This window comes from Hemicordylus capensis, chromosome 5 (assembly GCF_027244095.1).
Source record: "Hemicordylus capensis ecotype Gifberg chromosome 5, rHemCap1.1.pri, whole genome shotgun sequence".
Lineage (NCBI taxonomy): Eukaryota > Metazoa > Chordata > Lepidosauria > Squamata > Cordylidae > Hemicordylus > Hemicordylus capensis.
This window is the reverse complement of record NC_069661.1, coordinates 237338392-237362937: the sequence shown is the minus strand read 5'-3', so window position 1 is coordinate 237362937 and position 24546 is coordinate 237338392. Positions and strand designations below refer to the sequence as shown.

The following is a 24546-nucleotide window of genomic DNA, read 5'->3' as shown; positions in this document are numbered from 1 at the left end:
TGGATGAGATGCTTAAAATCTGGGTGAAACCTGGACTTTCGGGAGGCATGGCAACCCTAGTGCTAAGTAAGCTCTCGCCTTCAACTCATTCACAAGTGCCTTTCAAAGCCTTCTTTGTTGCTGTCTGGAAGAACCCAGGGTTGTGTTTGGAAAGTGGTAGAAGCCTTAGCATGACTGGTCAAAGCCTTGGAAAATATATTGTATGGATCCATCCATTTAAAACCAGGGTTGAGCCTAAACCACATGCACAGTTTCAGTTTAATTTTCATGTTTGGCAAATATCACCCCCCCTTTTGCTGTTATTTCAATAACAAAAGGATTTAGAAGATGGTGCACTGTCCCAAAAGAGCTCGCAGTCTAAAAAGAAACACAAGCCTCATCAATAGACAATGGATGGATGCTATGCTGGAATGAATAGGGACAGTTGTTCTCTCTCTGCTAAATAGAAGAGACCCACCACTTAAAATGTATGTCTTTGCCCAGTTGGCAGGGATAAGCACATGCCAAAACCTTCTGCTAATTTTCATCTGGGACCATAGAATTCCCAGCTGAGCTCTGGAGGGACACACCCAGAGAAACACTACAGCCTTGGCTGAAAGGCTGGGAAGCTGCTCTCTGTTAACAGTCTCCAAGATCTTTGCTGCTTCCTTTTCCAGTGTACCATTCTGACATTCTGCCTCATTTGAAAGGGTAGCTTCCAGAGCAAAACTGAAACCTACAAATGTTCAGTGCCATGCTAGTTATAGACTTTGATGTTTGTGGATCTATGGCCTGATATAAATTTTTATTGTATGCCAGGAAGAGGTACTGTGCACTGGGTGGTTTGGGGGCTTTAATATAATGGTTTTCTTTAGCTATTAAAGTGGCTTTGCTGATGTCTGAGATTTTGTAAGAGTTGGGTTAGTTATAGGCAAGTCAATCTATGTCAAAGGTCAAGAGATAAGATGGTGAACAGATAGGGATTCAGGAAAGACAGGGGAGTTGAGAGCTGAGAATCCAACTGGAAATTGGGCCTAGGGAAATGTTTTTGCTGGGGGTGTACAGAAAGCCCAGGCTGGAGATAGCTATTGGAAAAGGCATCATGCTAATGGTGGCTTTAGACATTATAAAGAAGAGTTACTAGCTCAGAGCATTCATGCATGTTTAGTTAATGACACATATGGGTAGTGTCCAAAGAGAAACTTGAACAGTGGACACTCACAGGCTGTTGATGCCAATACAGTCTGTAGCTCATTTTTGGTAACATTCAGAACTGCTTTGAGAAGCAAGGAGCTGAGGGAGGGAGGGAGGGACCACAGAAGTGGGGAGAGGTCTCTGGAGAAATTTCACATCTCGGCTAGGACTGTGTGAGAAGTAGGTTGGAAGAGACAGGGGTCCGAGGGACCAGAGTATTCAAGAAGGTGGAGAGCAATAAATGGAATATATTGATTCAACATAATCAGCCAAATATTTGCTTCTAGTTCTGAACAGAATAGGGAACAAAAACAGGGTGGTTGTTGGTGGTTTCTGAGCATTTCCCACTGTGCTAACTTAGAGTAGGTTGCAGCCTTTTCTAGGTGGAAAGGGAAGCACATGGAGGAAGCTTTCACTGCTGCAGCCTATATTGTGCCTTTTCCAGTGAATTAGGAACTCCTGTTAGCTACTTTAATGTGCCTAACAGCTTTTGATCACTGTGCAAACATTAACTAAGACATAATTATTAATTATAGTTTAATTGAGGCTATTTTGTCTCTAGAGGTACAAGCCTCTAGCCTTTTGCTCGCAAAATCAGGTCTCTTCATATGACAAACACAAAGTTGTATAACATGAAGAGTTCCTAAGCCTGCTCCAAATAACATTACTGACTGTTCTCTCATGTGAGTCAATAACCTGGGGCTTTATTCTTCACTGGGGAGAAACTGCTGTAGTTACATCGCAGCTGCTGACAGATTTAAAGTCCCAGTGAAACCACTGGAATTTATGTGGGAGTGCTGCTGTCTCCCCTGTCTGTGTATATGATGTCTTCCTTATTGTGTGACCTTCTCCTCAAATGAATTATCTGCTTGGTATCTGATCATAATTCCAACCATGCACAACCGCTGGTTTGTGTGTGTTTTAAGGAGTTGGTTTTGGTTGCTGTGGCATATGAAATCGGGATTTGTTGTCAGGGCTTGAAAATCCAAGACATATCCTAGACAGACCTGTACTCCCCAGTACAATGAATTTCTAAAGATCAGGCCTGTGCCTTGCTGTTTCCCAACCCACTATGCCTTGCTTTTATTGCACAGTACACTGAAGACAACCAATAGTGCTATGAGCTATGTACATGTGGAGAGGCTTCTGACTTCTTTGTTCCTAACAGCAGCCCTGCACTACACTTGACAAGGTACTTTGGAAATCAGGGGAGTTTCCAAAGAGGTTTGTGACACAGCATAAGGAGGAGAGAAGTCTGAAGCTCTGCTATCATACACACAAATCCTGTATAGGCTTTGTGCGTATTCCACACTTAGGCAATGGTGCACCCCCCCCCGTTCTGGATTGAGTTGCAACCCTCCCTCCCACTTCCTTCTGCATTTGGACTGCTGGGTGCGAGTCGCGCAGCATAACCAGCCTGTATGGAGTAGCACTGTTAAATGACATGATAACACAGCTGAATGCCAGCAAGACTCAGAAATCGAACAGCTTTTTGGCCTGCACTGTTCCTAAAGGCTCCTTTAACTGTTCCTGCTGTGGGTTGAGATTGTAAATTGGTGCCTGCTGTCGGAGCAGAGACTTACACAGAATTCTGCACTATAATTCTTTGAACCATTCCTTCCACTGCAAAACAAATCAGAGTGCTATATTTTGCACAAGTGCGCAAAACTCTGCTTTAGATTTTAATTACTGTACTGTGTTTTGAGCCCCTGGGATGGGGCTTTTCCAACAAGGTAGATTTTCTGCAAGCTTGTTCTTCTGGGATTTGCATTACTTAGATGTGTGGGGCATTTCCTTGGGAACTCCACTTGTCTCCAGTCCACTGGCTTGAAGCCTATTCCAGAGTTGGAACTCCAGCCCAAGAGCCGGTTTCATCTCTCACACAGCAGATGCTGCCTAGCCCAGGGTTATCTGTCTGTCACTGTCCTCGCTGGTTTGTCTCCCGGTGGCATCTGCTGTCATACTTGGAGGGAAAGGAACCCTTGACTATGGCCCAGAAGAGGCTCAGGCACTGCAGGAGATTTTTGAGATGGGTGCCCATAGACTTTGCCATGTTCCCTTTGCTCCCAAATTATTTGCTGTCATTTTAATTCTGAGCGGAATTAGAGCAGTGAGGGGGGTTGCTATGGAAACTGCTTCCTTGTGCCTTTGGTCTGACTCATTTCAGACAATTACTCTCACGCTCCAGGATTCACAGATGTGATAGAAGAAGAGTCATGTGCTGGGCTTTCAAATTTTCACTTTTAATTTCCTCTCCTTCCTTTCACTAGTATTAACTCCTGCAAAGCCCCAGTCCTGTTGATATGGATATGTGCAGGCGTTTCCACTATGAGGGAAGCTACTTGATCAGTATGGGCAGGCACATATGGATACACAGAGTAGAATCATCAGTGAGCCCCTTGTATATTTGAGGGCTTGAATTATACAAATAGTATGTGACATTTGCACAAATGCGTATTTTATTTTAGTGGGTCTGTAGGCTTTCTGTACATGGAGACTATCCACATGTTATTGTGTATGCAAATATGCAGGGGTATAGTGGTAATTGAATGTGGGGTGGAGGATGTTCCTGGGCCCTTGAGGGAGAGGGAGCTTGCCAGTTGGGTGACTGCTTGCTCTTTGCTCTTCCCCTCATTCTTCTCTGAATAAGAAGCCGGGCAGGGCCCCATCTTCACTTTTTGTCCAACCTTGCTATGCCCCTGCAAAAGTGTGTGTCTATGGAAGGCATGGACTTTGTCAATCTGTATCTAGATAGATAGTTCAGGCTTGTAAATAGCCACTCACCTGGTTGTCTGTGGTGAGCTGAAATTGCTTCCAGGCAACCAGGCAGGAAAGCTGTTGTAAACTAGAAGAGGGTCGTTTCTCCGCCCTCCCCTTAAGAATGTCTGAAAAAAAATCACCAAATTAATAATCTACTAGCAATAGTAGTGGTATGGACAACAGGCTCGTATAATATTTTGTGGGCTAGTAATTTTTTGTATATTTATTTGCAATTGTAGCATGGTTGAATGCTCAGGGATCTCTCTGTCGGGGGGGGGGGTCTGCACATAATGGTGCATACTTTGTGTCATAAAACAAAAGAAGAGCCCAGCTGGATGAGACCAGAGGACCATGTAGCCCAGAAACCTGCTTCCCACTGTGACCAGTCATATGCCTCTGAGAGGCCGACCAGGAGGGTATGAAGGCAAAAGCCCTTTCCACATTGTGTATTCTCCAGCAACTAGGATTCAGTTGCATACTGCTGTTGTACATGGAGGTTTCATCTAGCCATCATGGCTAATAATCATCAATAGAACTACCCTCCATGAATGTGTCTAATCTTCTTTTAAATACATTTAAGCTAGTGACCATCAACACATCGTGTAGCAGCAAATGCCAATAATTATTTAGGGATTGTACACAGAAGTACTTTCTTTTGTCTGACCTCAGTCTGTTGCCAGTCCATTTCAGTAGGCAGCCTAGTAGTGATTTGAGGGATATTTTAATGAAGCAAGTCTGTTACTGAAAAAAATCAAGTCTAGAATCTGAGGAGCAGAAGGCAGGCCATATCTTACACTCAGGACTACACTGTTCTCCATATCAAATCCATTCCGAATGCGTCGGTTCTCTCTTGCATCATATGCCACTGGAGATAACATTTGCTTGTTGAGAAAATACTACGGATAGACGCTGATGAATATGGCGAGTCAGAGAATACAGACTGTGTTCTGAGACTAGTTAGTAGGAAGGTTGCATATTTTTGCACATACATCTGGGTGGGAAGGTTGTGGGATATTGATCTTAGCAAAGAAAAGCGTACATTTCAGTTAGCTTCTGTTTCTTGTGGATTGAGGAGTGCAGAACTCATGGTGACAAGTGGAAGGTCATCAAGCTATGTATGGTTTTGTTAGAAGTTTGGTAACACTGTTCTTGCCTAGTGGAATGGCAAGAGACAGTTTTGATGACATCACCATGCTGGTGTGACCACACTGCCTCATCCTAGCACAAGAACAGGCTGGCCTTAAAAGGGTCCGCTTGTTCTCACCGGGGTGGGGGAATTTTGCACTGGTGGGGCAAGCAGCGAGATGAGGAGTGAGTGGCAATCTCTGGGGGGTAATGGGGGCTGCAGCTCCCAGAGAGCCACAGCCTCAGTGCTGTTGCATCACCCCACTCAATCGTGGCTACGCCACTGCTCTTCATGCTGAATTATCTGAGTTTTTGTCTTATGCAGGCTTGCACAGTTGGTTACTCAAACTGAATGCAGCCCACCAGCCCTATATAGAGTCCCTGGTGCTCAGTAAACCTCTTGTATTTGCTGCCTTGGAGTTGACAAGCACCTTGCACATCACAGTATGTTGCTGGTGAGTTACATTTAGCTTGATGAGTCAAATGTTGTGCAGCCCACCCCTATATGTGTCTTCTCCCAGAAACAGGAGTGTGCATTACCTTTCACTTGCATCATTCACACATCTTAAGATATATTTCTAAGAGTCATTTTGCACACTCTGTGATACATTTGTTTTCAAATTCTTTGTTCATTCACACTTTACATTTTAGCTGTATGCTTTAAAAAAATCCTACATGCACAAAAAGTAATGTGTGAAGAGTCCCTAAGTACTAGGCACCCAAATGCTAAGGGCAGTGTGTGTTGCCATGGAAATCATATGGGTCTGTGTATCTAATTGGCAATCCACATGCACTTTTCTCCATCGTGCTTTGTGATGGGCATATCTGGCTTTCTGAATTCTAAAAGGACTACACTTTGTACCTGCAAACATTAGTACAACACCAGAAGAATCTTTTAATAGAGCTTTGTCTAGCGGTACAGATTCTGGCTGTGCTTATAGGCCTTGGACATAGCGGGTACAGTTATTAGTTTCATCCCCGATCTGGCAGTTTCTTATCATTTCTGATCAAAAATCAAACCTTGCCATTTTAAATTACCAGTTCAAAAAATTTACAATGCCAGCAGTGATGATGGTAGTTCAGGGTTCTGTGTACCTGAACAGTGAAAATAATAGATTGTGGACTCTATGCGTGTGTTAGTGAGGTACATAGAAGGATACAATTCTCAGGGCTTTCTAAACACATTTGTAATAATATGCATACCCCCTCTGACCATGGGGGCATGGTCTGGGTGGTATCTCATTTGGGAAACCAAATCCTCTAAGGTGCAAGGGTGCAAATGTTTTGGGTTAAACCAGAAGGGGACAGAATAGAACCAGGAGTACAGCAGCCACACAGCTGATCAAAAATGTCAAATGACAGTAAGGGAGATGGCACACGCCAACGCCAGGTAAGAGACTCAGTGTATAGGTGTTTGTATACTCATACCAGAACCCTCTGAGCCAAGATGGGGGCGAACTGAAGTTCTTGGTTGCTAATGAAAACATGGTGGAACGGTGAGAACCAGTGGAAAACTGCAATTCCTGGATACAAACTCTACAGAATGGACAGGAGGCGAGGGGGTGAAGTGGCTCTATATACTAAAGAAGGGATAGAATCCAAAAAGCTTGAAAACCTAAGAGGACCAGAGTCCTCGACAGAATCATTATGGATGACAATACTAAGACGGAAAGGAAATGTGTTACCGGAAGCATGCTATCACCCTCCAGATCAAAACACAGAAAGTGACCTGGAGCTGGAGAAGCAAATCAGAGGTGTCAAAGAGAGACAGAGCTGTAATAATGGGTGACTTCAATTACCCACACATAGACTGGGTAAATTCACATTCAGGTAATGAAAGAGAGGCTAAATTTCTAGACATGCTAAATGACTGTGCCTTAGAACAGTTAGTTGAGGAACAAACCAGAGAGATGGCGACCTTGGACTTAATTCTGAGTGATACCCAGGACCTGGTGCACGATGTCAGAGTTGTAGAACATTGGGGGACAGTGACCACTTAAATTGATGGAAAGCATACTTAAGGACAAAATTGTTAAACATATAGGAGAACAGGCCTTGCTGAAGAAGAACCAGCATGGCATCTGCAAGGGCAAGTCTTGCCTCATTGACCTTTTGGAGTTCTTTGAGAGTGTCAACAGGCATGCTGACATAGTATATTTGGACTTCCAAAAAGCTTTTGACCAAGTTCCCCACCAAAGGCTCTTGAGTAAATTTAACAGTCATGTGATAAGGGGACAGGTTCATGTGTGGATTGGGAACTGGTTGAAGGAGAGGAAACAGATGGTAGGAATAAATGGAGAGTTTTCACAATGGAGGGAAGTAAGACGTGGGTTTCCCCAGAGATCTATACTTGGACCAGTGCTCTTTAACTTGTTCATAACTGATGTAGAAGTTGGGATAACCAGTGAAGTGGCCAAATTTGCAAATGATACTGAACTATTTAGGGTAGTGAAATCCAAAACAGATTTTGAAGAGCTCCAAAAAGATCTCTCCAAATTGGGCAAGTAGGCGACAACATGGCAAATGTGGTTCAGTGCAGGCAAGTGTAAAGTGATGCATATTTGGGCAAAAAAAACCCAACTTCACATATACACTGATGGGGTCTGAGCTGTCAGTGATTGACCAGGAGAGACATCTTGGGGTCGTGGTGCACAGCTTGTTGAAAGTGTTGACTCAGTGCGCGGCAGCTGTGAAAAAGGCAAATTCCATGCTAGGGATAGTTAGAAAGGGGATTGAAAATAAAAATGCTAATATTATAATGCCCTTACACAAATCTATGTTGCAGCCACATTTGGAATACTGCATGTAGTTCTGGTCACCGTTTCTTAAGAAGGTCATTGTAGAACTGGAAAAGGTGCAGATGGGAACAACCAAGATGGTCAGGGACCTGGAGCACATTCCTTATGAGCAAGACTATAGCATCTGGGACGCTTTAGTAGGGATGTGCAAATCAGTTAAGGTACAAATCGATTTATACCCAAATCTAGCTGATTCGGGCGATTTGCAGACAGAACAAATCACCTCTGTGGTCCATTGGCTAGATTCGGGTCCAAATTGAATTGCGCCAGATTCGATTCTAATTTACTAGAGATTTTGATTCCTCCTATTAATTCCCCCAGTTTCCCAGCTTTCATTTTTTTAAAAAAGCTAAGCTCTAGCCCTTGTAGAAGTAGGGTTATGGAGCAAAATGTATGGTCACTATTTTTCAAGTGTTTCACTATTTTTAAGTGTTTTGGTTCTTTGGTGTATAATAACCTTTCCTCAATGAATCCCTATGAGGATTCATTACACACCTTCATTTCTTCTATTCATTTTGACTGTCTTTGGACAGTTCCAGCTGTCAACTGCCATGTGCCAACTACAACCCACTCACAACCGCAAGGCAGTGGGGTGCTTACTCAGTTTATGTTCTAGGAATTTTTGCAAATGTTTAGTGTCTAATAACCTTTCCTCATAATGAATTCCTACAAGATTCATTACACACCAATGACAGTCAAAATGAAAAGAAGAATGCAGGTGTGTAACAAATCCTCATAGGGATTCACTGAGGAAAGGTTATTATATGCCAAAGAATCCAAACACTTGAAAAATAGTGACCACACATTTTGCTCCATGACTCCACTTCTACAAAGGCTAGAGCTTAGCTTTTTTAAAGAAAAGAGAGAAAGCTGAGGATCCATATTAGGGTTGGGATAGGGTGACTTTGAATCCCCATTATTTCCTATGATGGAAATATACAAAATCAGTAAAAACTAAAAAAAAATCATTAAAAATCAACTAAGTGCCCCACTGCCTTGAAATTTGGGTTGTAGGTGGCACCCATGGGGACCTACCCACTACCCAAATTTGGTGCCCTTAGGACCTTTATAAGTGGTCTGAATTGATCCATATTGAATCAAATCTAAATCAAATCTGGGGTGATTCGGGGGGACATAGTCGGATGCAAAACAAATCAGGGGTGATTTGATTTGGGCACAAATCAAAATTTAAAAATCCATTTATGCACATCCCTACTCTTTATTTTGGAAAGGTGGCAACTATGGGGGGTCATGATAGAGGTGTATAAAATTATGCATGGAGTCGAGAGAGTGGACAGAGAAATTTTTCTCCCTCTTTCAGAACACTAGAACCAGGGGTCATCCCATGAAATTGAAGGCCAGGAAATGTAGGACAGACAAATGGAAGTACTCTCACACGGCACATAATTAATCTATGAGATTCTCTGCCATGGGCTGTGGTGATGGCCACTAGCTTGGATGGCTTTAAAAGGGGCTTAAACAAATTCATGGAGGACAGGTCTATCAATGGCTGCTAGTCTGGTGGCTGTGGGCCACCTCCAGCCTCCAAGGTGTGATGCCTCTCAATCAAGTTGCAGGGGAGCAACAGCAGGAAAGAGAGCAAGCTCTCACCCCTTGCCTGTGGGCTTCTCGGAGGCATCTGGTGGGCCACTGTGTGAAAAAGGATGCTGGACTAGACAGGCCTTGGACCTGATCCATCAGGGCTGTTCTTATGACTCTAATCTCCTCTCCAGAATACTTTAAGCTGTTGGGGGCTTGAGCTGGTCAATTCCCTCCACCCCATTTACCACACTTGGCTCCCTCAACATTCCCGAGATCTGGGAAGCCACTGAGCACATGCAGTCATATTTAACCTGTTTTGGGTTTTGTCTTATTTTTATTTACAAACTAATATACTTCTCTATATCTCGGGAGTGGCTCCATTTCACTGCCTTTTGGTCCATCTGCTCTGACTGACAACAATTCTCCTTCAGGCAGCAGTCTTGCCTAGCCTGTTATCCTAGATTTCTTAACTGGAGATGCCAGGAACCTGGGACCTGGTCTCCCCACCACACACAGAGGGGTGTGAACAGAGTGATAGAACAGGGAAATATGACAGCACTGGCAGCAAATGCTGCATTGCCAAAGGAGGGAATGGTGGTCATAATTTCCATTTGGAAATTGAGTTGATCTGTCTTGCTCCTACATCTTCACTGCTGCAGTCCCTGATTCTGCTTGAGCAGTCTGCACTCTGATTGTTCCCAAGTAATGCACTCTCTCGGGGAGGAGAGCTGGTCTTGTGGTTAGCAAGTATGAATTCTCCACTTTGCTAAGAAGGGCCCACCCTGGTTTGCATTTGAATGGGTGACTATATGTGTGAGCACTGTAAGAAATTCCCCTCAGGGAATGGGGCTGCTCTGGGAAGAGCACCTGCATCATGCTTGCATGCAGAAGGTTCCAAACTCCCTTCCTGGCATCTCCTGATAGGGCTGAGAGAGACTCCTACCTGTAACCATTGAGAAGCCGCTGCCAATCTGTATAGACAATACTGACTAGATGGACCAATGGTCTGACTTAGAATAAGCCAGCTTCCTATGTTCCTATGAAATGGAGAGCAAAACAGAGCAGTCTCGCATCAAGCTTCCTCCTGGGTGGGCTCTGTGTTGCTTCCCCAGTAGGGTTGTCAACAACTCAGGTATTCCATGCTAAGGACTGTATAGCTCAGGAAATGCATTTTCAGTGCCTAATCAAATACGCATTGCCTCCGTACCCTCTATTCACAGTCCCTTAAAGGCTAGCTAATTTAGATCCAAACCTGCATCTAAATCTGGATCCCTCCAAAGGCTCCTCTGTGTCTCAAATGACCTGGATTTGTGTCAAGCAAGAAAACGGTGAAAGAAGAGCCTTTGCTTGTGGAGCAGAGCTACCCTTTTTGAAGGCAGATGGAGTGTGGGGGCTAGAATTGCCTGTGACAGTTGAGAAGATCAGAGAAAGGAATATCTGAAGAACAGCTGCTCATGGAGAGGCAGGAGAAAGAGATTACCATGATGAAAGAGGGAGAAAACAAGAAAGAGGGGGAGAAAGGAACAATCCCAAACACTGGAAGTGAATGGCTTGGCAGTACAATGTACACAGTGCTCTGCAGTCACTTGGGCACAGGAACACAGTCTCTGTATACATCTCTTAGCGCCACCACTGTCAATGTGGTGGGAAGTAGGAGCAGGGCTCATGAGAGGTGATACGTCAGAGAGCAGGAACAAGGTGTCATTGGCTACCCGGTGCAGGATCTGTCGCGGAACCCGGCTGTGCAGTTGTGTGAGCAATTGCACCAGTTAGGGGTGTCAGTCCCATACTGCAGCACAAGGCCAGTGTGCAGTTGGTTCATGACTGGCTGTAGAGTGAGCAGGTCAGCTGAATGCTGGCACCCAGCCAAAACCCAGCTGGCTCACCCGTTAAAGATAAAGTGGGCTCAGCATGGCCTAGCACAAAGCTGGTGTGAACAAGTCCTTAAAAACAGAGTCCGTTTGGACGGGAGCAAGAGTCACAGGGTCAGAATGCCCAGAGCTTTATGCATGTCTAGACCCGTAAGCCAGTATGGAGTATAGCTGTGCAAAAGGTCTTGCATTTAAATGAAGAATGCATTCTTGGAAGTATTTTAAAAATGCCAAAAAGCCTTGTGGCAACTTAAAGACTAAGATATTGTTGTGATATGAGCTTTTGTGGAGAGTCCATGTCATTAGATGAATTGGCTGACATGATGAGGAAAATTACTCAAAGTAGTCCCATTGAAATTAAAAGGACAAGTTACACAGTGCCTAATTTTTAATTTCAATGGGACGACTTGGGGTTATTGATAGAGAAGAGCATTGTAAACAGTAGCGCCTGTATATTTGTCTGCCAGCTGGGGATAACCACCTACTGATGAAAAGCACAGTAGTGCATTAAAACTTATGTCATGTCTGCTAGCTTTAAGGTGTCACAAGTCTCTTTGCTATTTTTGCTGCAAGAGGCTAATACCATTACCCGTGTTGGAACTTTTTCTTGCAGGATTCACAGGTGCATGATCTAATCCATATTGAACAATTAGCTTTTACTCGTCTGTGGTTCATCCTGCTTCTTTGTGTGTTTAGGGACATGTCATCTGAGTGTTCAGGAACCTCTTTCTCTCATGGTGTTCCTGCAGGAAATTTGCAGAGAAGTGGGCTTGGGTTATTTCCCCAAATCAAAATTAAAACATGAGGTGCATAGGAAAATACATTCTTTATTCTTCTTCTAAAACAACAAACCAGAAATATAATATACTTTCAGCTTAAAAAAAAAAAATCTTGCCGCTGTCCCTTAAACTCTTAACAGAAAGAAAAAAGATTGTATGTGCCATCTGTCTTCCCCTCGCAGCCTGCAGGAACTGTGCCTCCCTCTGTTTTCCTAGGTCATTCTGACTGTACCAGAGTACTATAATGCTATTTTGACTACCAGTGCAAGAATGCAAATTTCCTGTCTATATCCACCTTTACTGGTAGAATTAATTATCCTCCTTTATGACTTCCAAGCAGCATTCAAGAACCACTGTTTGTTAGGGTAGCCTCTCCTTAGCAGTTTGCTGGCTGTACTTGATAATCTGAAGTAGTCCATTTATACCACAGGAGTTTTCACAAATGATGCAGAATCCTTATTTAAATTTCATGCATGCAAATTTCTGCAATGACATCACAAGCACATGCATTATGAATGTTCATATTGCAGCATTTTCACATTTCTAATCATATTCCAGACTTCTATGATTGGGTCAGATTAAGCCCATAGGAGAGCCAGGCTGTTTAGTTTGCAGTGATGTCATGAGGGCATCTGTTTTCAAGACCTGCTTTGTTCATACATACAGAGAAACACAAACTTCAATGGGATTATTAGAAATAAACAGATGGACAATTAAATATTGAGGATTCCCCATTCAGATCTATAAAGCTAGCTTCTCATGTTAGACCCCCTAACAACAGTGTTTGCAAGTATGAAACTTAGCTAAATTAATACAAAACCTGCATTCCTTGTGCCATTGTGAAAACTTCCTATGGGATTGTATATACGCATGCTGACACTGGTGGCAAATTGCTGAACTCCCGAATAATCTCCTTAAGGTAGCATTGACACAACCATGCACTTCTTTGAGTATTTTGGTCTTCTACATGGGACAGTCATACATGCTGATTTCTATCCAATAGGAAGAGGATACTGACTCTGTGAAGAGCTGTGTTGTTAAGGAGTATATCTTCCTAGTTCCAGTGTTTTATTGGTGAACTTCTTTTCAGGCAGAATAAGTATGTGAATTCTGTAAATTCAGACTTTTCACAACACATACAGCTTGACCATCCTAGATGATGAGCTGCAAACAAATTTTCTCACCCATCACCTGATATTTTGCATATATTCTGGGGGCCACTAGTGGGTCCTAGAGCTAGGGCCAGAATGCTGCATAATGTACGTTCCAGAGACCAGACCTTCGGATCATAGATGAAGGCACAGTTTCCCAGTAAGATAAAAAGGATGTTCCCCAGATTGGCTTATTGCGTTCTATTGTCACTCAACAGCATCTTATTCTCAGTATCCCATTGTACTCCCAGTGCTCCAGTTTCTTTGGGACCATCCAATATTCAACCACCACCACCACCACTCCTGATTTTCTCCAGAACTATCTTCATTCCCCCTTCACTTACTTCCTCTTTCCAGAGAGGAAAGCATTGCTAAACTTGGAAGTATCAGGGCCAATCCTGTGCCATATCAATAAAAAATCAGAACAAAGTTTAAAGTTGTAATTAAACTCACAACATGGGAAACAGAAAATGTTGTTGGCATCAGAAGGAAACCTGTCAAAGGTGGGAATAGGGGATGGGAAGAGGAAGGGGGCTTTCCCCTCTATCCTTTTCTAATTTTCACTTCCTGGTTCTTCTCATCCCCTAAACACACATGCACACACAGTTCACTTTGTGTCATCATTTCATCATTTCTTAGAAGTAAAATAGATATCTATAAATATACGGCTCTGACATAAGTCCCATTTCAAGTATGATTGTGCTGTCCAGTATGTTACAGAGGTAAGTTCCTTTGGGAAGATTATAAGAGATAGCAAGGTTGGAGTTTTCTATCCAGCAGGCAGAGTGCTCATGCTGGTTTGCTGGGTATACATAGTAGGAGCAACACACACACACACACTCACACACTCACTTCTGGCTGGAATCTTTAGTACCCCAGTTTTGCCCATCAGTCTGGGATAAAGCAGAAGTGGGGCTGGGTGCCTGGAGGAAATACAATACCTACATGGTACAATAGTGAGAGTCTATCCTCCTCTCTTGGAATATGTCCTTTGTCTTGATGGCTGGCCATCTCCACACAATGCATAAAATGAGAGGCCAAAGTCCAGTCCCATCTCCAGTCTCCTCCCTAATGCTTGACGGGAAATGTTTCTGCCACACTGTCTCTTCTGCGTGAGGTTTATTCCATCTCTCTGGATGCAGTAGTTCTTTGCTTACAGGATGGAGGCGAGTAGAATTGTCATTCCCAAGATATAATCTTGAGTCCTTCACAGTGTCCGTGCTTGCTGATGGGATTTGGGGATGAATTGAAAGGAAAGTGAGTGTTGCCTCCCCTCAGAACTAGCAGCAGCAACTAAGGAAAGAACCACAGATCATCCAGAGGTTTCAAAATACAGCAAAAGGAGGAGGAACATCATTCAATGACCTGATTCAAGCCCAGCTAAGGTGATTGCTGGGCTCTGCTCCTCAGGTGCTGGAGGGATACCTTGGAATCTGGGCCAGCTGCCAAGTTGTTTCATGACTGCAAGGATCAGAGTATCCACAAAAACTGCGGCTGCACGACCTCTCGTGTCATCTTCCTATCCCAGGAATACCCGCTGTGACGGGCTAGAGCAGGTTACCATGGCAATATGTGCTCTCCCCTGGAGACAGCACTTTATCCCACATTCAGAGATATAAAATGAGTCCTTATGTTGGTTCCCCCTCCCTGCCATCAGTTTGAACATGGATGAAGCTAATGTAAGGGGCTGTGGGATTTAAAACAACAACAAAAACAAAAACAATGTGGGGGAAGGTACCCTGGGAAGCAATTCAAATGTTCAATGTGTCTCAGTATGCATACCACTCATACTAGTGCTCGTGTATCTGTGCGTGTGTGCGCACGCGCCTGAGTGCCTGTGAGTCTTATATGCATAGATGCTACTCAGAACAAAAGTAGTACTCCCTTATTTTTCACTAGGAATCTTGCATGAGTTCCCAGTATACACACATACATGAGTGACATACAGATGTGCTTATGTCAGAAAGATGTTTGTATGTATGACCAATATTTACAGATCTTTGAACTGCATCCTCTTTCCCCCAGATTTTACACTGCAACTCCTTGGTGTCCCATTCATGATTCTGAATGATTTTCCCCAGCCCTCCCCTATCTGATCTTTCATTGCATGGGTAGGGCCAGACATACCACTCGCTAATTATTTTGGCTTTGACCTTCAGTGTGTGTGATTTCCCTACAACCACTTCCATACTCCTCCCTGCTATTATCTATGTCCCCAAAATACCCTTTCTAAGTAGATCAGAAAGGCTGTTGGTCTCATAAATCCCTTCTGGAGACCCACTTCTGCCACAAAGACTGTAAGAGCCTTTCAGATTAATACTGTAATATCTTCGAAAAACAAATGTTTTCCTTTTCTAAGGATGCACATTAGCCTTCCCAAAGTAACTGTCCTTTTAAACATAGTGACTCCTACTTCTTCACCTCCTATCACTTTCAAATGCCCTTTTAATGCCCTTCATTGCAGGAATCATGCATTATTGTCCATATTAGGAGGTAGCTGGCATATATTTTAGCTCTCTGCAAATAGTAATGTACAGATGGTTTGCAAAGAACGGGGGTGTGCACAGGAATAGGTTTGTGTATATGTGTGGATGATCGGCCTGCATTAATATGTTTATTTGTCTGTACCCTTTATTTTGTAGACTAGGATAGATGCCAAAGTGAGTGTTCACAATGTGTCTTTTTTATTTAAAGCATATTAATTCCTCTCTAGTTTAAAAAGCAGAAAGGTCAAGCTTCCTGTGGCTATAGTGCATTCAGTTATAGACCTAGCATCAGTCTTGGAGCAGTTGCAAACTAGGCCTCTCTAAACCATACAACTGATGGGAAGGAGTAGATTGTTGTGCGGTAATATCAGTGACACCACCTATGAATTTTAGACACTTTCGTAACTGGTCCGTTCGGCCGCTCATTTTTCTTGCAAAAGATTCTGTGATGCAGTTAAGAAGGGAAATGGAGCAGATAAATGGGAGGGTGCCAGGTTGGCTGGGTTTCCCTAGATATGAACATCAATGGGGAATTTTGTGCAAAGTGGAGAAATGATGAGCACTTGAGGTCTGACTACAGTTTATTCAGCTGGAAGTACACATGGGCAGAAGGAAGTGTGAGAGACTGAACCCAGAGCCAGGCATCCTGAACCCAGAAGCATATTTTACTAAGTGGGTGAATGGAACAACAGCACAGTCCCATCTGCATGTCTGGGGAGGTGTGAGAAGGCCCAGGCTTTAGGACCCTGTTCTCTTCTGTCACTAGTTTCCAAGAAGGGATTCATGCCACAGATGAGATCTGCTTTTGTTCCTCATGTTCACCCTCTGTGTCGCCCATTAATGGCTGTCTCTTCTTCAACTCCCGATGATACTTAGCCATGAGGGATGCATAGATACAGCCATATGCCGCTGCCACCACCATCATGATACATACAATGCCACAAACCACCCCAGCTATGATGACTGTGCCAATGGCCCGGCGTACACTGACTGGCCGATATCTTTGTTTCTGGGGGCAACCCACGCTGGTCTCCTCTTCTGCTTCTGGGCTTGTTTTAGGTTTGGGGGCAGTTGGGCTTCCTTTAGTGCAAGGGGGCCCAATATTGTCCAGCACAGTAGAGCTGTTTTCATCTTCCAGCTGAGAACAATAGTTAAACATCTCCATGGGCACCATGCGCATATCCTTGCCCCGCAGCTCCTTAGGCAAAGTACATGCCAGCTGGTCTATCTTTCCTCCTATCCCACAAGAGAAAGAGAAGGGTGCTTAGTACCATTCCTTGGTGTCAGACTATACCATGTTCAGTGCAATAATCTATTTCAATACAGCTATTGTGGTTAAAAATTTGAATATGTGAGGGTGTTTCCACTTCTCTAACTATTTAGCCATTACAAGTCAATAATAATTTTGCCCTTAGCCTCAGTGGATTTGGGCAAGTTTCTTTTCATTTCTTTCTAAAGAAGTTGGGATAATTGTATTTATTTATTCCACCTTTCTTTTACAAGAAAATTCAAAGTGGCTAACAACAAGCAATTTAAAACAATCACTAAAATATTAAAAAAATAAAAATCTATGAAAGCATGAATAATGCTAAGGTAAGAATTGCAAAACTGCAGCAGCAGCAACAAAAATCAGTAAGGAGCAGTCAGTTTACATGATCATCACAAATCTTATAAAAGAGCCATGTCTTCAAGCAATGATACATGAGTAGTGATGGAGGCAAGTGGGCTTCCCTGAGGAGATCATTCCTCTGCCAAAGTGCTGTGATGGAAAAACCCTGACCAGAGAAAGTTGTGCCAGTGTAAGCTACACAAAACCACAGGGATGCACAAAACTGGGCTCTTGTGCTGTTGCACAGAAGTTCCCTGCAAAACATAGGAAGTGTGCCGAAGGTTTTGCAACTTGTTGCACAAGCACCAACATGTTTGTGCTAGTGCAACACTAGTCTGGAATGCAAACTCCAGATTTGGCGGAACTAGCTAGCACAGCATCCTTGTGCAAAAGCAGCGTTAGTCAGGATGTCAACCCCTTTCTCATACCAAACCTCAGATGGTGGGAAGACATGAAGCAGAAACTCTGATGTATATGGGAGGCTGCATGTGGTAATCTTTAAGGTGCCAGGTCATTTAGGGCTTAAAGGTCAAGACCAGGGTTTTGAATTGGGCCTGAAAACAAATAAGTAACCAGAGAAGGTGGAACTGTAGTGGAGTTTTGTGCTCTCTCTGTTCCCAGTTAATATTCTGGTAGTGGTATTTTGGACTAATGGAAATTTCTGGATACTTTTCAAGGGCAGCCCCACATAGAGTAGTCTAGTCTTTAAGTTACCAAAGCCTGAATACTTGTAATCAAGTCTGTCTTCTCCAGGACAGAGAGCCTAACCTGCTAGAATTCCTAGTTATCCCCATCACCTGAACATCTAAAATTTGTGGCAGATAAGGAGTACCTCCAAACCACACATCTTCAGGAGGAGCGTACATTATCCAAAGCAAGCTTTACATTTAGCCCTGTGCCGACTGATCCCTCAACCAACATTGCTTTCATTTTATTTGGATTGAGTTTGTTTGTTTACCTACATCCAGTCCCTCACTACCCTCAGACATTGGTTCAGGCTCTCCACTGCCTCCATAGCATTTGAAGAAGAAAAATGCTGACGACACTAGTCCAGCCCAAATGGCATTCATTCTCTGCTGCATCTAGAGCCTTGGGATCCAAATAGAGTCCCTACAAACATTGTAGTAGTTGGGTTCAGAGGATGATTCTCTCAGCCTTAACCCCCCGACACACATGATTGCAGAGGGACTTTGGTATTGCAAAAGATAATTTGCTTGAAAGACTGGAGGCTTTAAAGGTGAGACACATTATAGTCACAGGCTATGGTTAAGATCTGCCTTTGCAGAATGTGTCATTAGATGTGGAGGTTTTTGTTGCTGTTGTTTTGGAAACCTTTCTGGGTTCTCCACTTTGCTCCCCCTGGCCTTCTAACCACCAGCAATGTCAGTAATGTCCAACAGCACTGAGATTCTGCCCATGCAACTCAGAAGACTGAATTGAATGGGGCCTCTAACTGGTGCTAGGCTGATGAATAATCTCAAGGAGAGTCCTCTTTTCATCCATCATATATTGGCCGCTGCTCCAAGAACTCTGTTTACCTGTCTTCTCACTTTTTATAAAGCATCAGGCACACAGATGGCACTATATTAATACCAATGCCACCCATGGCCTTCTTTTTCAGCACAATGCAAGCAGAATGCTCCAGAAATGTCTGGATTGTGCTCTCTGCTTACATTTTATTAAGATGAACATCTTGCCTTTGCCCCCAAAATGGGCTGCCAAGGTGCCTCAGAAGAAGAAATATGAACTCTAATAATTAAAACCACTTTTTTAAAAAAAGATAATCATCCAGCACCAAACAGGGGAACAACAATTACAGCTCCCATTGTAGCTTAGGAGATGGTGCATTAGTGGTTAATAATGCTTAACATTTCCCATCCAGTAATATCAAACACATTGACAATTAGTTGACTCAAAGGTTACAGTTGATTAGCATGTTACCAGTGACTTTTTCAATATATGCCATTGAACCATTTTTCCAGATGGGAAGACTTAGACACAGAACAGTGATGGCCAAAGCCCTGGCTCTGTGGGGGTAAATGGTGAAATCCCCTTTGAGAGGCTAAAGTAATTGGTGAAATCCCCACTGAGAGAGTGAATGCACAATACACTGTAGATGTATTGCATGTAAATGGTAGAGCACATATTACCACTAACCTACCCCTTTCTTTGATCTTCAGCACTGGTGAAATCGTGGGTTTTTTTGTGGGGCGGGGAGTAATGGAAAATATTGGAATGTACCCTGCATAAGTCATTGTACTCTAGCAACTGCACACTAGCCGAGTCTGGTCACTTGTGACCAATGAGTTCAGAAAAATGATCAGATGGAATATTTAACAATCTCCTTCTCCTGATCCCCATAAAATATGTCCACTTCTGAGGTTTTGAATAACTCTTAGCTTTGAAAAGAGGACTTTGGCTGAGAAGGCATTTGCAAGCCGACCTACAACATGCTGCTTTTTACTGTGCAGCACAACACAGCAGGATTATAGCATTGTGCCTGTTCTTCTTGTCCGAGAACTGGAATTTAGGTCAGTCTGATCTGTCAAACTTGTCAGTCCTTTGGGTATCGTGGCCTCTTTCCAACCCTCTATACCTTGCAAACATTAGCACTGAATAACCTGCAATATTGAGGGCTGGGACCCCTCTTGATGGTACCTACCTCGGTAAGAGAACCATTCCATCCAGTATTTGAAGTCTCTCAGGTTGCAGTCACATTCCCAAGGGTTGTCTCCCACTTGCAACTGCTGCAGGCTGACTAATGGCTCAAAGGTCACCCTGTCCAAATTCTGCAAGCGGTTTGACCTGAGGGAGAGCCAGCGCAGAGAGGGCAGGTCATCAAAGATGCCAGGGGGGATCTGAGCAAGGCCGTTGATGGATAGATCCAGCTGACGCAGAAGAGCAGTGTTCTGCAGAAGGTCCTTGTCCAAGCTCCTGATGCTGTTGTTCCTCAGCTGTAGCTCAGTGAGGTTCACAAGGTCTCTGAAAATGTTTTCAGGAAGTTGGTCTAGGAAATTGTTGGAAAGATCTAGTCTCTGGAGAGCAGAGAAATTGGAAAAAGCTTGTCCTGGCAAGGTGCTTAGTTGGTTGTTGAGGAAAAGGAAGGTCCTGGTGTTTGTAGGAATGTCCAAAGGGATGGATGAAAGGCCCAAGCCACTGCAGTCCACCTCCAGAATACCACTGTTGCACTTGCAGGAGGAGGGACATGCAACAAGAGATTCTGCGGCACAGAATGAAAACCAACAGGCAATCACTATAGGAGAGAAGAGGGAGAAGGAAGACATATTAAAATCCTTAATGACTGAACTGTTCCACTTATGAAAGTGACCTTATTTAGCAGACAGATGCAGACTATGAGAAGGCTCCATCTCCTGGCTTTTAGGGTTTCATGACCAGAGACCCTATATATTTAGCAGGATGGCATCTGACACTCTCAATTCCAGCTTTCCTGCTCACCTCACCAGTTGTGCGTGTTTGCCTTATCTGCTCCAGTGGAAACCAGTGCAGGTCCTTCTACATTTTTAAAACGTTCTTAAAAAGTTACTGTGTGATCAGATTAATCTTCCATGTAACCAAATGAGCTTCCTCACAGATGTATCCTTGTTCTACCAGATGGATTCCCAACAGTGCAAGCTTCCTTTCAGCCTTTTATGAGCTACCAGGGCTAAGGAATAAACATCTTTACAGTCTCACTGGGAAGAAAAGTCAGCATATCCCAGAGGGCTTTGCTGCCTGATGTCAATGTGCTCTACTATCATAGGCACACAAGCATATGGGACAACAATCCAGAGACAAATATGGGACAATTCTTATAATCAATTTCCATAAATAATTTGTTCATATGCAGTTTGATACCTTTCAGAAACTTTTTAGACAACAAATTCAATTCAATGCTTTTTCTTGAACATTGGATTTGTGGTAAACAGAGGTGATTTTGACTCCAGATTCATCATCTGGATATGCACTTTGCTTAGCATTTACATGTATAAATTCTAATTAATGCCCAAAGGCCTTTGGTTGTATGTTCCTTGCCAGAATATATATCAAATAACTAAACCAGAAATAAAGGTCAAAAGATGAGCAAAGGCTGCCTAAAAAGGTAAGTCTTGCTTCATTTTCCGGAGGTGGGCAATTCAGAGAATGGACTACAACAGGCAAGAAGCTCCAAATGCATATGCCCCACAGAAGTATGTCCCCTGACATCAACTCCCTCGATGGAATCACAGAAATGTGCAAAAAGACAGTTCCAGCTGATCTTACTGACTATAAAGGTCAATCAAGAGTTCTTAAAGGAAGCATCTCTTGAGCTATGTGGGAGGCAGGGGGATGATGACCAGCAGTTTCAATCTGTTTTTGCTTGGGTTTGAATTTATGTCAACTCCAAAACCACTGACATGGCTATTGATATTTAATTTGAGAGAGATTCTTGCCTGTAACTTGGAGAAGCCACTGCCAGTCTGTGTAGACAATACTGAGCTAGGTGGACCTATAATTGGACTCAGTATATGGCAGCTTCCTATGTTGTTCCTGTGTGCCATACAGTGTGCTAAATCCAACTCCAGCTTTCTAACCCTTCCATTATTTTTAGCTTCTTTCCAGTAAGCTTATGAGATACCCGGCATTCCATGTGTGTCTGTGTCCTTCTGTCCCCCTCATCAACTTTGCAATGCCTGGACCAATATGAACCAAATTGGGTACAGTTATAGGGACACATAGGGACACCTCAGTGGCATAGTTTGTGATGATGTCATCCATCCCAATTCAAGTTGGAGGACACATAAACTTTCGAGGTGCAAGTGGGCTAACTTGTGAAACCGCCTAACCAATTTGAAAAAAAACTGCTACAGCTGTAGGGACACATAGGGATGCCTCAAGGGTGTCATTTGTGATGATGTCATCCACTCCAATCCAAGAAGGAAGATGCATGAACATTTGAGGCACAAGAGGGCTAACTTGTGGACCGCCTAACCGATTTGAACCAAATTTGTTACAGTTGTCGTGAGTGACACACAGGGGCACCTCAATGGTGTAGTTTGTAATAATGTCATCCACCCCAATTCAAGATGGCAGATATGTGAACATTTGAGGCGCAATTAGGCTAACTTGTGATCGGCCTAACCAAATTTGCTACAGGTGTAGTGGCACATAAGGATGGCTCAAGGACATAGTTTGTAATAATATCATCCTCCCTGATTCAAAATGGTGGACATGTGAATGTTTGAGGTATAAATGGGAACTGATTTGGACCAAATTTTGTACAGTTGTATGGACACATAGGGTCACCTCAAATGCATAGTTTATGATAATGCCATCCACCCCAATTCAATATGGTGGAAGTGTGGATGTTTGAGGCATAGGAGGGCTAACTTGTGTTGTGAACTGCCTAACTGATTGGACCAAATTTAATCCAGTCGTAGGGACAGTGAAAGGAAAGTTGGCAGGTTAGTTCTTGATATTTTACCTCCAGATCCAGTTTTGCACCTGATCTCTTTGGCATTAATTCAATGAGGTAATGTGGTAGTTGTTAAACCAAACAAAGTCTGTAATCTTCAAGACTCTTTATACGTTGTTTGTCTGATAAGTGAATTTATATCTGCATCAACCCAGCAGATGCTGATCAGTGCTTCTACACCAACTCCCCTAACAAAAATTATGGATCAGGCGGTATGGCAAAAATTAGAGAGGCCTGCAACACAACTGCTCTCAGAGCTCTGAAGCGCCTTCCAAGCAAAGATCAGGGTCAGCAGCCCAGATATTACCATGACTGCTGTATACCCTGAAAGCTGATCTTATTGCCACCAGAACTGATATTGTCTGGCTGAAGGTATTTAATTCCACTCGGACATCTCATGTTGTATAGGATGTAGTACGTACAGTGTTGGAAAGAACAAGAGGGAAAAGAAGTGATGCGATCCTGCCATTCTTAGATGCTTGACAGAAGTACCATATTAATAATACAATGATATCTGTGATGAATGAAAGAACATTTAGCTGCTTTGTGTGGAGGGAAAGGTGAGAACATGTCAGGTAAGGCTATATGGCAACACTCTTATGTATGTGCTTAATTGAATGTCTTCCTGTCTGATAGCACCTGTCTGAGCTCTTGTGGGACACCACCGTAATGATGACACATTTGCTGCCTCTTCTAGAAAGTTGTGTGCAAGGTTTGCTCAGGAATTCGATTTACCCCAAGACTTTCCTGGTGTGAGGATGCAAAGAGAAGGAGGATTCTCATTTTTATGTTGCCCGGGAAACATGAGTTTCAAAGTTTTCAGTTGTATAGGAACAACAGTAAGGCCATGAAGTGGTTTGTCAGGGACATAGGTCCATGTTCTTAGATCTCAGCAGCCATTTTACTTGTGGATGCTCAGCAAAGCAGCTAAATAGAATATAGTTTTCATCCCATGAAAAGCAGCAGGAGCAACTAAACAATAGTCTATGTGAAATATTCAGCATACTGTATGCTCTTATGTCAAGAAAAGGTAATGTTACTTTGTGGGGTGCTCAGAACTCTAGTAAGATGATCCAGGAATATAAGATTAGGCCAGGGCTCAGTGGCATTTAGAGTAAATAATTCATAATAGCAATCTAGAAGGCAAGGATGTACAACAAAGGTGAGGCTCCTGGGAAAAAGGAAATAATTTCCTCGACAACTTCCATTGGCATCTTGCATTCTGACCCCATGTCATACTTTTTTGGCAAGAGTCTATACCCCCTGCTCAGCTTAACTGCATGTCTTCTCATTAACGCAAAGAGCCCTTTTCATAACGCACTTCAGAGATTGCTTGCTGCTTCATTGAAGTACCTTCACCTTCCCTTCACTCCTACTGCTCATGCTATGGAGCTTCCACATTCTCAGCCTCTGGAGCTGATGCTCCAGCAGAGATTCTTCAGTGACAAGTTGAGCAAGATAAATTCATTTAGAAACTATGGGTGTGAAAGGGGATATGCATGCATTTTGCTGTCCATACTGGTGCTCCATGACTGCTGCAGGAGCATTGTATTGCGATAGTCCTATAACCACATCACAGCTTCTTCAGGCTCAGAATCATCAAAGAGTACTTTCATGGAACTGACTCCTACTGCAGCATAAACTGTTTTCACAAGTTATATTAACTGACCTTTTCCCTGTGACATTCATAAACCTTGATAATGTGGCCAAGAGCCATTATTCAATTGAATGATTGTTCCTAGAAATATGGCTATTCCATTTGAATGGCAGTGGCAGCACCAGGGGAAAAAATGAGGGGGG

General features: G+C 43.2%; 2 protein-coding genes across 11 annotated transcripts in view; one reads left to right on the top strand and one right to left on the bottom strand.

The window, feature by feature from the left end:
* The window catches only part of CACNA2D4 (calcium voltage-gated channel auxiliary subunit alpha2delta 4), a 301745-nt gene that overhangs the window by 178869 nt on the left and 98330 nt on the right, over positions 1-24546 (top strand). The gene's annotated exons all lie outside the window — the stretch shown is intronic.
* The window catches only part of LRTM2 (leucine rich repeats and transmembrane domains 2), a 40103-nt gene continuing 27633 nt past the window's right edge, over positions 12077-24546 (bottom strand). For all 4 annotated transcript variants that reach the window (XM_053255032.1, XM_053255030.1, XM_053255028.1 and 1 more), the window contains 2 exons: positions 19957-20547; positions 12077-16921 (listed from right to left, as the gene is read on the bottom strand). In XM_053255032.1, coding sequence (XP_053111007.1) covers positions 16467-16921; positions 19957-20547 — 1046 coding nt within the window. In that variant the 3' untranslated portion in view covers positions 12077-16466. The remainder of the gene's footprint in view (positions 16922-19956; positions 20548-24546) is intronic.